At 33.5% G+C, this 16,288-nt stretch overlaps 1 protein-coding gene across 1 annotated transcript in view; it reads left to right on the top strand.

The window, feature by feature from the left end:
• Window positions 1–16,288, top strand: part of LOC149805933 (FAD-dependent oxidoreductase domain-containing protein 2-like) — a 124,220-nt gene that overhangs the window by 30,539 nt on the left and 77,393 nt on the right. The window contains exons 2-3 of the mRNA XM_089950721.1: window positions 5,717–5,939; window positions 14,458–14,788. Of these exons, the coding sequence (XP_089806847.1) occupies window positions 5,750–5,939; window positions 14,458–14,788 (521 nt within the window). The 5' untranslated portion in view covers window positions 5,717–5,749. The remainder of the gene's footprint in view (window positions 1–5,716; window positions 5,940–14,457; window positions 14,789–16,288) is intronic.

Below are 16,288 nucleotides of genomic sequence, written 5' to 3'. Positions count from 1 at the left end.
ACTGTAGAGTTTTCTTTAGCCATAGGAAGTAGAATTTGCCCTTTGATAGTCAATCCAGTCCATACACTGATGTTTGACTATAGAGTTTTCTTCAGCCAAAGGAAGTAGAATTTGCCCTTGATAGGCAATCCAGTCCATACACTGATGTTTGACTATATAGTTTTCTTTAGCATTAGCAATTAGAGTTTGCCCAATTTGGAGAAGACAAGATACCCAGCTAAACTTGCTCAACATGAAAAAATAATCAGCTTCAGATAGATTACATGACTTACTTCTCCAGGCCCTTGCCACTCATTTTCTTATAGTATCTTTCTTTTCAAACCAAACAGTAAATTAAATATAACAGAGGCACCAAGGGTTTTGGAAAGCTGATACTTGTACAATTCATCCCCCTCTCCTTCGTCAAGGTGACAGGGGACAGTTTCATAAATTGGACCCTGGCAAATTTCCTAACTTTAAGCTGTGGTGTGACTTTTTGAGCTATTGTTATGTAATAATTAAAGATATGGATATATTTGTGAATTTGGTCTTTCTGGCTTGTGTTGTTTTTGAAATTGATGTGAAGCATGTAACACCCCATGTTGTGAAATACCAATAGTCAGCTAGGAAGCAGAGCTAGCCACTAATATACTAACAGAGACATTTGTTCAAGGCAAGTAGAAGACTTCAAAAGCTATTTTGAATTGCATAAAGCTATTACATACAAGATGTTTTTCAAAATTATCACCCAGGGAAAGGGCTTATATTTGCACTGTGAGCATCACATTCTCAAAAATGGCCTTAAAAATGCATGTATACATTTGGAGGTGGGGTGCATCAGCTTTTTATTCTTTGAGTTTCTCCTGACTTGTCAGGTCAAGTGAATGATATTCTTATATATTGCTTTATTATACCTATCCAAAAATATGGACCTTTTTGACCTCACTCATGTATTTTATTTTGTATGAATTTTTATATTTGGCAGGTGTATGCAACATTAAATTTGTGCATAAAAACTGTCCCTTGTACCCCATGAAATCTATAGTGCAAGCAGTTTAAAAACAGTTTCAGTTATTTTCATTATAGTCAAATTTCATTGATACCATGCATATCATTGCTGTTATAATCAATCATTCCTCTTCATGATATTGCATTTTCCTTTGCAAAGTTTGAGAAGAGCACAAAGTTAGATAAACAAGACTAGACTAACATAAAAATTCAACTTGACCTTGTGTTTTAATATAACCATATTTGACAGAATATCTACAGATGCCATAGTATACACACCTGTTTAGTCAAAACTTGCAATGAAATGTCTATCACTAAATGTTTCCAGCATGCCCTAGATGGCAGGAGGCAGCTGTTTAAAGCTACATGGAATTTATTTTTCTTGGTTGAAATCTGCCTAAGAAATGGATATTATACCAGCTTTATTCAACAGGATCACATTGCTAGTGAAGATGCACCTCTAAAAGAGAATTCATTTATTATATAAACATCACCAAATGATCATAGCTACAGCTCCTAATGTCTGGTTCTTCTGAAGTGTCACCAGGTAGAATTTCAGATTACATTAATTTATAGATACAGCTCCTAATGTCTGATTTTTCTGAAGGTATCATTAAATAAAGTTTACTATAATTCATAGATACAGCTCCTAATGTCCAATTCTTCTGAAGGTGTCACTAGGTAGAATTTCAGATTACATTAATTCATAATACCTACAGTTCCTAATGTCTGATTTTTCTGAAGGTATCACTAAATAAAGTTTGCTATAATTCATAGCTACATCTCCTGATGTCCAATTCGTCTGAAGGTGTCACTAGGTAGAGTTTTAGATTACAGTAATTTATAACAACAGCTCCTAATATCTGATTCTTCTAGAGGTGTCACCAGGCAATTTCAGATTACAGTAATTCATAGCTACAGCTCCTAATGTCTGATTTTTCTGAAGGTGTCACTAGGTAAAGTTTACTGTAATTCATAGCTGCAGCTCCTACTGTCCAATTATTCAGAAGGTAAAGTTTCAGATTACAGTAATTCATAGCTACAGCTCCTAATGTCTGATTTTTCTGAAGGTGTCACTAGGTAAAGTTTACTGTAATTCATAGCTACAGCTCCTACTGTCCAGTTATTCTGAAGGTAAAGTTTCAGATTACAGTAATTCATAGCTACAGCTCCTAATGTCTGATTTTTCTGAAGGTGTCACTAGGTAAAGTTTACTGTAATTCATAGCTACAGCTCCTACTGTCCAATTATTCTGAAGGTAAAGTTTCAGATTACAGTAATTCATAGCTACAGCTCCTAATGTCTGATTTTTCTGAAGGTGTCACTAGGTAAAGTTTACTGTAATTCATAGCTACAGCTCGTTATAATGTCTGATTCTTCACTAGGTAGTTTCTGATTACCACAGTCCATAGTTTTATTAATTACCATTTGAAAACTCAATTTGACCCCTTTTTATTGTCAAAATTATGTCACTAATATGTTTCACAAGTTACTAGATGTTGGAGGAGGTAGTAATTATCAAAAATTGATTATAGTTGGCTACTAATATAATAATTACAATGAAATGATCATAATATGGCTATTGATACAGTAATTATCTTGAAATGATCATAGTGGGCTATTAATATAAAAATTCAAATGAAATGATCATAGTGTAATAGGATATAAATACAGTAATTATCATGTAATGATCATAATAAGGCTATTAATACAGTAGTTATGACCATAATTGGGCTATTAATATAGCAATTCTCATAAAATAATCATAATTGGGCTATTGAAATAAGTAACTATTATGAAATGATCATAAAAGGGCTATTTTTTTAGTAAATGAAATGATTTTAAGGGTACTAATTATTAGTAATTATCATGAAATGATCATAGTAGAGCTATTAATATTGTATGGATCTCTTGCAAGTTCAATTCAATCCTGATATGAATATTGCTTGTCTTGAAATCTGTATGGTTTTATCTTCCATAATTTCCTGTAGGATTTAGTGATGCTAATACTGCCTTGAATATAAGGATAATATACAGTGTATTGTGTCAAAGAGATCACACTCTGGGTTTTCTAATCTGTGCTCCATCAAAATTTGCACACAGCAAACCATGTATTATTTTTATTCTTATATGATCAATCATATGGTACATAAATTATGTACCAGATATCAGTGATAAGAAAAGAAAATGATGTACCCATGCACAACATGAAATTGAGATGTTGCAGTATAACTAATGATACAATAGCACATAACAAATATTATTCCATGCTTTAGTGTCAAGCATGGGATGTTGTCATTAATGATACATTCCACTTGTTTCCACCTATTTATCCATCTTTGTATCTCTCCATCTATCCATTATCAAATCACCTCAGAAAACCTGAGATAGAAATTTATGAAACTTGGTACAGTGCAAAGCTCTCTCCTTATAATGCCTATCATAGGAGTCATAAACATGACCTGGATTATCAATAAGGACATCTTGTATTGAAAATCTGTATATCTGGTGTCATAACAAAACATTAAAACACAAAAATAAGTTATTTAATGATGTGAAACCATAACAATTCTTTGAAATTAAGAACTAAAATGTGAAGCAAGAAAATAACTCAAAATTAGTTTCATGGATCGATTACGATACCAGTGTTATGAGTTACCTGCATAATAAGTTGGTTAACAGAGAGGGAAGAACGTAGTTATATAAGGGGCTCGTACATGAGTGCTCATTTCAATTAAAATTTATTGTACTCGTAGAATAATTTCAATCTTTTGGACACCTATCATAAGTTTAATAAATTTAATTTAATATGAGAACAGACCGGTATGTGAGAGTCTGTTTATTGCAAGACAAAATGCTGCTTTCATTCGATTAACTACAGAACATTATAGTGGAAAGACTATGAAATACATTTGGAATGTCCCAGTCCTTATGTCTTTCCTAAGTACTGTATGATGTTCCGATGTCATTTGTGATTTTATTTAAGTATTATTACATTTCCTGCATATATAAAACTTATGATATGGGCACGCAAATGTAAATAACTTAGTTGTCGTGTGATAAATTGCCATATGGAAACCATCACCAAACAAAGTATTATTAACTTTCTCCCCTGGAATATCAGGTGTGAGGGTGTTTGTGACAATATTTACAAAATTGTCATTATAGTGACATGCTCAAATATGTTTTCACTGAACTTTCACTATATTGTCCTTGCAGAAAGACATTATATGTAATTTGGGGTAATGAAGCTTAGTTAACTGTCTTGGTGTCGAGTGTGTATTTGTTATCAGCTTATTGTTAAGTGGAGTGACTGCTTTGCATCAGGCTCACTATGTGTGGAATGAGTACTTTGCATCAGGTTCATTGTCTAGGTATATTCGAGTACTTATTCAGGCACACTGTCATGTGGAGCGAGTACTTTACATCAGGTTCACTGCCCAGGTGCAGTCAGAGTACTTTGTATCACTTTCACTGTGTTTGGATTATTTTACATCAAACTCATTGTCTAGTTATCGTGTCAGTACTTTGTATCAGGCTTGCTGTCTGCATGTGGAATGAGTACTTTAAATCAGGTACATTGTATATGTATTGTGTGAGTACTCTGTATCAGGCTCACTGACTACATGTGGATTGAGTACTTAGCATCATGCTCACTGTCATGTGGAGTGAGTACTTTGTGTCAGGCTCATTGTCTGTTTGTGACATGAGTACTCCATATTTAATATGGTAATTTTATGTAATGATAAGCCACTGACGTTGCTTTTGCAAATGCAAAGTTGCATATCTCCTCAAAAACTAGCATTTTTGAATGTGAATAATGCTCGAGTTCTATTGGCTCATGTTAAATATTTAATATTTTAGGTACATGCAAAGGTAGACATTTATTTGTTTTTTTGAACATTATAATGACTGCCTTATATCTGGAATCTCATTATAATAAAAAAAGATATAATGAAGGAGAACTTTATTGACAAACATCTGAGGTTATCAGTGCAAATTCACATTCAGTTGGCATTAATTATACAGTGGTACAAATACAGGGTTGTAAGTAAACAAAGATTTACAGAGAAACACATTGTAGATGTTCTTCCTAAGTTAGTGCCATAATCCTATCCATCTGACTAAAATTTCTAGCTGTAAAGATTGGTCTTGATAAAATGGAGTTAGGGGTTGTGGTTTACATGTGTATAATATATTTTAGGTGCTTTTCTTGAATCAACAAAATGATCCATCATTGGTGCCATGCATCACTGACTGTAGATGGAAAACTAACACTTTTAAGAGATGAATGTTCCTGAATTTTTCTATATTAGAGTGCATGAGGTATATATGACTACATATAAATGTGCTCATATGAGCAAAATAATTATAAAAAGTACAAAGGATATGGTATGTTCTATAAAATTGTTCAATAAATTATGGGAAAGAGATCTTAATGATAATTAATGGCCAAGCATAATTTTCTATAACTTATTCTTGACTGTCAGACAAGCAGTTTAGTGGTTTAACAACTGGATGACACCTTAATTGGGCTCCAGCTGAGAGACAACTTACCTGACTGGAGCTGAAAGTCAAACAGTTTTTCTAATATATGTATCAAGGTACATAACAACTCAGAATACCTGTTCCATGGTACTTAAAAATATCATCATGCACTTTTATCATTTTATCTCATGAGCTTTGAATCTTTTATGACAGCTGAAAGTTTTACTGTTTCTGTTTACAGGTAAATGACAAGAGCTGAGTGCCATTTTCCAAAATGAACTGCTGCCCACCAAGTGCCAGAATTCACATCTTCCATGTCCTTGTGATATTGCTAACCTTGACCTTAGCCTCGTGTTACCATGACTACTGCATTATTGGTGCTGGTCCATCTGGCTTGCAGATAGGCTACTTTTTCAAAAAAAGTGGCAGAGACTACATTATTTTTGAAAAATCAAATGTTTCAGGTATACATGAATTTGTGTAATGAGCTTAGCTTAACCATCTTATGAATGAAAATAGACCATATAACAGGAACCATGTGGCTCAGGGGTTAGCATGCTGAATTTTAAGCCAAAGGGTGTGGGTTTGAATCCTACCATGGTATCAACAAGGTCTGCTACTGTAGCATGACTTTGGACAAGGTACTTTAATGCCTTGGCACTAAGTAACCCGAGTTGCCTTGCCACAGAAAAAATCCAAACACAAAAACACCATATACAACACTCACCTGACTCAAAATGCCAGAAGTGTTAATTAAGATCTGCTGGCATATCAGAGCATACATGGTACTTTAGACTTCAAGAACAACAATGGCAGATTTGAATCACTGTCACATACATGTACACACCATAATAAAAATGAACATACTGGTATGCAACAGTCCTAGTTAGATAAGAAATTCAAAAAAGTTAGTTGATTACTTTTGCTTGTCATACTAGGCTGCTTCCATTGAGTTGCATGTTTATCACTTGACCAGTTTAATGCATTTTGTGGAAAGTTGAATTATTCTAAGATTTTTCATATGACCGCACAGATATTTATGGCTCGGTAATGTTGAGTGTTGGTTACAATATTAAGTATTAGGCCACAATGTGGTATGCAATATTTATGATTTGATCTCATGGCACTAATAAAAATGAACTTTATGAACCCATTTGTGATAATATGATTTATTGATTAACTTGATTTATTTTCCTATTCTTCCAAGCCCTCTTTTTAATTCTGTCTGTAGGATAATAAGATATATATATATATATATATATATATATATATATATATATATATATATATATATATATATATATATACTCATTTGTAGGTCAGATCCATATGCAGTCAACAGAGACCCTGATCTGCCATCACATATTGCACTAGCAGATTAGGGTCTATGTTGTTTATTCTACTAATTACCACTAACAAACTGCATTTGACCCAGATCTGCAGGTCTACCTTGTACACAAGTATATAAAGTACTAAGAATTCAATTTTAATTGTAGCATATATATATTCATAGATTTTTGGGTGGCTAAGACTTCGAATTGTGTGTGTGTGACTTGGATTTTTAACTTAGCTTTAACAGTATTTCAGTCATATCGCACCAATGTCTGCAGTGTGGCAGTTTATAGTGAAGTCTAGCACTGGGCCATCATGCCGCAGACATGTAACACGATGTCCCACCCAGTTACATTATCCTGACACCAGATCAACCAGTCCTAACACAAACCTCTTAATGTTGAGCACCAAGCGAGGTAGCTGTTAGTACTATTTTTGTAAGTATTTGGTATGACTCAGCCGGGGATCAGATCCATGATCTCCCGCATCTGAGGCAAATGCTCTAGGCACTAGGCCACCAGAGCTGTGGAATTGAATTATCACTGAAGAAAATAATATTGCTTTGGCAAATTCTTGAATTTAAATAATAAACAAAATTCATGAAACTTGACCAAAAAAAGTAAATAAATCCTAAACAACATGGATTATCATTAAAATGTATCCAATGTTGTAAAATACATACAGCTTTAGAAAAAATATGTAGCAAAGTGCAATGACTTATATACAATGTCTTAAAATGCTTACAGCTTCAGAAAAAATGTAACAAAGAGCAATGGCATTTCTACAATGTTACAAAATGCTTACAGCTTTTAGAAAGAATGTAACAAATAGCAGTGGCATTTATACAATGTCACAAAATGCTTACAGCTTTAGAAAGAATGTAACAAAGAGCAATGGCATTTATACAAATTCACAAAATGCTTACAGCTTTAGAAAGAATGTAACAAAGAGCAATGGCATTTCTACAATGTCACAAAATGCTTACAACTTTAGAAAGAATGTAAAAAAGGAGCAATGGCATTTATACAATGTCACAAAATGCTTACAGCTTTAGAAAGAATGTAACAAAAAGCAAAGGCATTTATACAATGTCACAAAATGCTTACAGCTTTAGAAAGAATGTAACAAAGAGCAATGGCATTTATACAATGTCACAAAATAATATAGCTTTAGAAAGAATGTAACAAAGAGAAATCGCATTTATACAATGTCACAAAATGCTTACAGCTTTAGAAGGAATGTAACAAAGAGCAATGGCATTTATACAATGTCACAGAATGCTTACAGCTTTAGAAAGAATGTAACAAATAGCAGTGGCATTTATACAGTGTCACAAATTCCTTACAACTGAAAGATTGTAATAAAGAGCAATGGTATTTATACAATGTCACAAAATGCTTACAGCTTTAGAAAGAATGAGATTTATACAATGTCACAAATACCTACAGCTTTAAAAAGAATATGTAACAAAGAGTGATGAGAGTAAAACTAAGCAGTATAGCACGGTTCTTGGATTTTAAATTAGTGTTTTTTTCTTCTTCCAAACTTGCATTTAACCAGTCTAAAAATTGGACTTTTTGCATATGAGATCAGTACAGGCATTTAACACATTAACCCTTGAGGTTTTTGTCATTTTTGCCTGAAAATCGAGTAGGAAACACATTTTGAAAGCTATTTCTGAATAGATCCGAAAACACCAAATCCCCGGTGATAGAAACATTGTTTTCCATTGGCTATTTGATTTGTGCATGAGCCGAAGGGTAAAAGTTGGATATTTTTTTTTTAATTTTTTAAAATATTTTTATTTGGGCTAAACGGAGCCATTATTTTTGTATTGAGACCATTGTTTATTCCAAATGCCCAACTTATCCTAATTTTTGCAAGGGTTCATCTGTCTGATTGCAGTTCATATTGGTTTGCCTTAGATCTGAGACCAAAAAGTCTAAAATCCAGACACAAAATTGGATTCCGACCATGGGCGAATTTTGGGTAGAAATAAGTCGGGTCCAAAAAATGGGTTTTTTTATCTGTATTTTGTAGTGCAACTAGATATTCCAGATTATTTGGTATCATTGTAGAGCTACATCTGTCTACCTTTCTATAATACCACCCACTTTAGTGTATCATGCATGACCATGACGCTACAGAGCTCGGCAGTAGGCTACTACCTCCTGCCCCATTAAGTCATCACAAGGGGTTAATGTTTTAAGAAACTTATCTCCAATACATGTTAAAGTTACAATGGAGTGGTCAGTTCATATAGAAATGTCTTGGCAGAATACATTAAATTTATAAATTCAACAAAATTTCCTTTGGTAATTGGTAAATAAATAGGAGGAAAATTAGTAAATGAAAACCGTATCTTTAGCATTTTAACATGACTTTTCAACCTTCATGAATCGTAAAAAAAATCTCACCTAAAATAAGGACGAAATGTGTTGGTTTTTAATTTAACTGAATGATTTAATGTATTTTTTGCTTGACTGATTATTCAGATTTATTCTAATTAAACTATAATTCTTATAATAGTTGTAAGAAATAAAGTGCAACAAGAGCGTAAAGATAAAATGAAATGAAAGTCACCTACATATCCCATCTTTATTAGCACAGGCACTTAGTATATCCAAAATCTAAGATGTGTGCCCTTGCCATTGGTTTACAAATGAACACATTCTCTAAGCCTTGGCATACTCTGTACCTGATTACCAATGGAAAAATAAGAAGTAAACATTTACCATATTATTCTCATAAATAACACATTTACCTCTATTGGCAGTTGTTTGTGAATTGTAAACAGGTCATAGGGTAACTGTTACAGACTCTAACCATTATGGAACAAAACATGAAAACACAACGGAAGATATTTAGCTTGAGCACCAGCAGGTTTTCTTAATGCACTACATATACATGATTGTAATAAAGTCCAGAGTGTAGTATTGTGTATACATTTGCATTTGTAATGAAGTCCAGTGTAGTATTGTGTATACATTTGCATTTGTAATGAAGTCCAGAATGTTGTATTGTGTATAAATTTGCATTTGTAATGAAGTCCAGAGTGTAGTATTGTGTATACATTTGCATTTGTAATGAAGTCCTTATACATTTGCATTTGTAATGAAGTCCAGTGTAGTATTCTGTATACATTTGCATTTGTTATGAAGTCCAGAGTGTAGTATTGTGTATACATTTGCATTTGTAATGAAGTCCAGAGTGTAGTATTGTGTATAAATTTTCATGTGTAATGAAGTAATTTGCATATCTTATTTAGTCCAGAGTATAGTATTGTGTATAAATTTGCATATGTAATGAAGTCAAGAGTTTAGTGTTGTACATACATTTGCATTTGTAAGAAAGTCAATGATGCAGTGTTTTGTATACATTTGCATTTGTAATGAATTCAAGATAGCAGTGTTGTGTATACATCTGCATTTGTAATGAAGTAATTTGCATATCTTATTTAGTCCAGAGTATAGTATTGTGTATAAATTTGCATATGTAATGAAGTCAAGAGTTTAGTGTTGTACATACATTTGCATTTGTAATAAAGTCAAGTGTTTAGTGTTGTATATACATTTGCATTTGTAATGAAGTAAATAATGCAGTGTTGTATATACATTTGCATTTGTAATGAAGTCAAAAATGCAGTGTTGTGTATACATTTGCATTTGTAATGAAGTCAAAAATGCAGTGTTTTGTATACATTTGCATTTGTAATGAATTCAAGATAGCAGTGTTGTGTATACATTTGCATTTGTAATGAAGTCAAGAGTTTAGTGTTGAATATACATTTGCATTTGTAATGAAGTCAAGAATGCAGTGTTGTGTATATATTTGCATTTGTAATGATGTCCTGAGTATTGTGCTGTGTATACAGTTTGCATACAAATTGTATCTTCAGTCTTATCACCAGAAAACTTGGTCTGTAAAAATACATGTAAATGGAATGATTATAGCTTGATATCAGGATAGCAGTTCATTCCTGATTTCTCCCCATGTGTAGTGAATAAATGCATAAAAAAATTACAGTTGTATTATTTTCAGGTAGTGAAATCTAGACATTTATTTCAGTACCACTATTCCCACACTCTTTGGATTTGAAAAATAGCTCAGGGACAACTTCGACATGCATGCAATAGCTAGCTTCTTGTTTTTTGTTCTTGCATTCTGCATGTGTGAAAATACCTACCATATATATATTATAGCTTATAATTCAGGTTCAGCTGCAAGCAACACATATGCTGCATTATGAAATTACAGATCTAGGTCTATGCAGTTAGCAGATGGATCTAACTTATAAGCAAGTTTATACGGTATACATCTTTGTGTTGTTTGCATTGGACAAAACAAATTTTCCAATCATGTTATGGAATGCATTACTATTTCCTCTATTACGAGTTACACTGTTAGTAAGCAAAAACAGCTATTTAATATGACATAAATGCTCACAGATGTCAGGTATAAATGCAGACAACATAGAGTCTGCTCTGTCATCACATACTATGATGGCAGATCAGGGTCAGTGTTGTTTGTTCTGCTGATTAGTCCCAACAAACTGCATTGATCCAGATTTGCTGGCGCATTATGTGGCAGTTGGGTCTGTACACTTTGTGATCAAATTAGACATGCAAAGAAATACAGTTGTAATGGAAATATAAATATTTTGCCCAGTTTTAGATACTGGTAATATCTTATTGTGCTAGTTTTAATAGATATAAGTAACAAATAGTAGGAACTTCAAACACCTCTGTAAATCATTCATAATAATTGTAAGCAATAAATGAAACAAGTGGTAGATCCAGGGTGGGTTTGGGGTGCGGTGTAGATTTGAAAAATAGAGAATTCAGAGTTGATTTTTTTGAGCAAAATAAATCATCCCTTTCTCAAAGTTGAACCCCGTTAGCAAACTTCTCATTTTGTCTCAGCTCACTTGTAACATTATAGTTAATGGTGTACATTTTAAAAGTGCTGTTACAGCCAACAGACTTATTCATGGTGTATGTATGTGGAAACTGTTCATTGTATGAGGACCCAAAGTAGATCACTTCCGAGGACTAGCCACTCTAAAAATGACTTCTTCAGGTATAATATGTCATGCTTTTCATCACTGTCATCATTATCAATAATATCATGCTTTTCATCACTGTCATCATTATAGTAATACCATGCTTTTCATCACTGTCATCATTATCAGTAGTGTCATGCTTTTCATCACTGTCATCATTATCAGTAATATCATGCTTTTCATCACTGTCATCATTATTAGTAATATCATGCTTTTCATCACTATCATCATTATCAGTAATATGATTTTCATCACTGTCATCATTATCAGTAATACCATGCTATTCATCATTGTCATCATTATCAGTAGTGTCATGCTTTTCATCACTGTCATCATTATCAGTAATATCATGCTTTTTTATAGTAATATCATGCTTTTCATCACTGTCATCATTATCAGTAATATCATGCTTTTCATCACTGTCATCATTATCAGTAATATCATGCTTTTCATCACTGTCATCATTATCAGTAATATCATGATTTTCATCACTGTCATCATTATCAGTAATACCATGCTTTTCATCACTGTCATCATTATCAGTAGTGTCATGCTTTTCATCACTGTCATCATTATCAGTAATATCATGCTTTTCATCACTGTCATCATTATCAATGATATCATGATTTTCATCACTGTCATCATTGTCAGTAATATGCTTTTCATCAGTCATCATTATCAATAATATCATGCTTTTCATCACTTTCATCATTATCAATAATGTCATATTTTTCATTACTGTCATCATTATCAGTAATATCTTGCTTTTCATCACTGTCATCATTATCAGTAATATGCTTTTCATCACTGTCATCATTATCAGTAATGTCATGCTTTTCATCACTGTCATCATTATCAGTAATATCATGTTTTTCATCACTGTCATCATTGTCAGTAATATCATGCTTTTCATCACTGTCATCATTATCAGTAATGTCATGCTTTTCATCACTGTCATCATTACCAGTAATGTCATGCTTTTCATCACTGTCATCATTGTCAGTAATGTCATGCTTTTCATCACTGTCATCATTATCAATAATATCATGATTTTCATCACTGTCATCATTACCAGTAATGTCATGCTTTTCATCACTGTCATCATTGTCAGTAATGTCATGCTTTTCATCACTGTCATCATTGTCAGTAATATCATGCTTTTCATTGCTGTCATCATTATCAGTAATATCATGCTTTTCATCACTGTCATCATTATCAGTAATATCATCATCATAGCATTTTTAAATACCGTAGGTACTTGCTTATAAGTTAAGGCAAACTGCAAACAATAAAGATCCTGATCTGCCATAGCATAATGTGCCTGCAGTTCAGGGTTTGTCTTGTTTGTCCTACTGATTATGCAATGGCAGATCTGGGTCTGTGCAGTTTGCAGTTGGTCTCAACTTACAGTTGAATAATATGGTATTTATGAAACAATATGGTTGAGTGGGACACCAGATATATTGTAGGGTGAGAAAATAAAAAGGGTGTTGTAGGAGAAATGAGGGGTGCTTTAGGTTTTGTCAGACTGGTTTGTTGCATGACTACAGCTGTCTTCTGACTTCTCTATGATCAGTTCTTTTGCCTCCAAGCCATATATTTTCCCTTGTATGCCTGTTTCCCACCCTGGATTTTTTTTTTGGGGGGGGGGTGAGGGGGGTTTGGGATGCTGCTTATTGAGACAATATGAACACAAGCAATTACTTTCAACTGCTCCCATGATCATATTTGTGTCTCTTAAAAACTTTTCAACCTCATTATTTGTATATGTATGATGGACAGTGTGCTGATGATGGAGACAGTGTGGTGATAATGGACAGTGTGGTGTGGTGTTTTTTTTTTTAACAAGATCAAACTGCATCATATTGTTACACATTATGGACCTTGTTCAAGGAGAGCTGGAAGAGAAGGCATTTTCTATTGTTATGGATGTTGTTAAAGAATATATATTGGACATGATGGAAATGTTTGTTGTATCTGAGAAATTTGGGACATTTTGACATTGAAAACTTTGACTGCACCCACTGTTGAATAAAAGCATTTTTTAATTTTCTCTCACTGATTCATTTTTGTGTTTTTGAAGTTCAGTGTTTTCTTTGATTATATATGCATGATGACATGTTAAATACAGGCTATTTTCAGTGTATTCCATTTCATTTTATTTGCTTTCTCAATTTTGATAATTTGCTTCTTCTCTGTCTTTCATTATAATCTAGTTTTTTCCTTGCATAGATACAAGCAGTTTTCAATGGCTTTTTATTATATTCCCAAAGTTAATCGATTTCAGAACTTTTATCTCTCTTACATTACAAACTAGATGTGTTCAGTCCGAAACTGGAGACATTGTCTGCCCTTATTAATCAATACATTATTACACATGGGAACATGGCATGTCATCTAAACTTAGAGAATGAGTTAGCCATGGGATATCAGAGTTTATTACACATGAAACATTGGACATAAGTAAATGGAATCAAGACATTTGTTAAACAGAATTCGTATTTATGTTATCTCAGTTTTTATTATAAATTATGATCAGTTTAACACTCTTCTTACAAAGGTTTGCATAATATCCTTCTATGTTTCAGGTGATTTTTTCACACTCTATCCCCGCCATAAAATGTTGATCAGCATTAATAAAAGATATACAGGAAAAACAAACAAAGAGTTCAACCTGCGACATGACTGGAACTCCCTCCTCAGTGATGACGAGAGTTTACTCTTCCGACACTATTCCAAAGAAATGTTCCCCAGCTCTGATGACTTATTGCGATACCTTCATGACTACCAGACAAAACTAGGTCTTAGTGTCCAGTTTAACACCTATATTCACAATATCCAGACAACACCTTGTGAGGCGGCGGCAGATGGTCATGTCTTCACCATGAATGATCAACATGGCAACTCCTACAGATGTGGGTGAGTGGCATATTGTGTTTTATTGATTGTCTGTGCCTTTTTGAAAAAGGCCAAGTGATTCTCTGTGTGTGGGTGTGTGCATGTGTAAGTGCAATATATACACTTTCGTACCTACTTGCAAGTTATGCCTACCTAAGACTGTTCGACTCTTTTAGGACTTGGTACAAATAATGACAAAGTACAGAACATACAGCATGCATGCATTATATACAAAATTGTTGTAAAACCAACCCAAGTGCTTTCAGTATCTACCAATTCCTTTTTCAAAGGCACAAAGCTACATGGGGTGGATGCACAAAATGAGACATTTGGACAATATGTTTTGCTTCTTATAGATTATGGACAACATTTTGTATTTGCATCAGTCTGCAGTTTTTATTTGCATTACTTTCAGTATTTACTGGCTGGGGAGGTCTGTGACTTTAGAAATTTGCTGGCCTAAGTGAAAAATTACTGGGCTTCAGACTGGCACTTGTTGTGAAGACTGGGGCTGAGCAGAAAACTGTTGTATCTCTTGAAAGTGTTATAGTTTTATGACTTTCATTTTATCTGAACCTGAATAATCTAGTCATTATATTCTGTCTCGGTCTGTTCGCTACATTAACACCTGTAGACAGTCAATTAAACTGCTTCAGACAAGAAATTGTGGCATAGGTATTATTTCCCAATTGGAATAAGTAATTGTCTTCTAATAGCATACAGAGAGAGAGGTGGAAAATATGACAGGATTATTCAGGTTAATTTTTTTCTAACATTTTGGCACAAAAAGAAGAAGAGTTAGAAAAATATTTGAAACGTGAAGTGGAACAAATTCAAGTAAATTGTTTATACTGAAGCAGTATATCTTCCAGTTTGGATTTTCAATATTGACCCAGGTGTTTGTACTGTGAAGATCCATTAATACTCTGCTGATTGGATATATTTGATTGGCGGTCTAGTTCAGACAGTGTGACATGATTTTCAAACCCTCCCATAGTGGATAGAGGATACAGATTTGACTTACGAATTATCCAAATTCTATGCTTTGTGATTCGAATGATGCAAAATTTTGTAGAGATAATTTTGCAGTACATTCTGTCTTGGTCAGCAAGACATGTAACCATTAAGCTTAACATATGGGCTAGACTCACATTAAATCTCTGCCTGCAAGGGATGGAGGGATGGGATCTGCATTGTTTATGGCATGAATTAAATTTTAATTAGGGTCTGCTCAATAATGGTCTTGCAGATATGTCAGTGTAGGGTTAAGTGCAGGGATAAGGAAAGACAAGGTTGAGACAAGCCAGAGCAAAAACTTTGAGAAATCTTGGACCATTTGAAACGGGTGTCATAAAATGACATTTTCCAGAATATTTATTAATAAAGGCAGACTAGACAAGATTATTCTGATTTTGATGGGAGTGTTGAAATTTGCCAGTTAGAGAAAGTAATCTTGATTGGGGAAGCTAAACGAGAGGGTGTATTTCCCAGATGAATTAATGATTAAAGTAATCTCCCTCA

This window comes from Sinohyriopsis cumingii, chromosome 2 (assembly GCF_028554795.1).
Source record: "Sinohyriopsis cumingii isolate HCF-2022 chromosome 2, ASM2855479v2, whole genome shotgun sequence".
Lineage (NCBI taxonomy): Eukaryota > Metazoa > Mollusca > Bivalvia > Unionida > Unionidae > Sinohyriopsis > Sinohyriopsis cumingii.
This window is presented reverse-complemented; position numbering and strand designations above follow the sequence as displayed.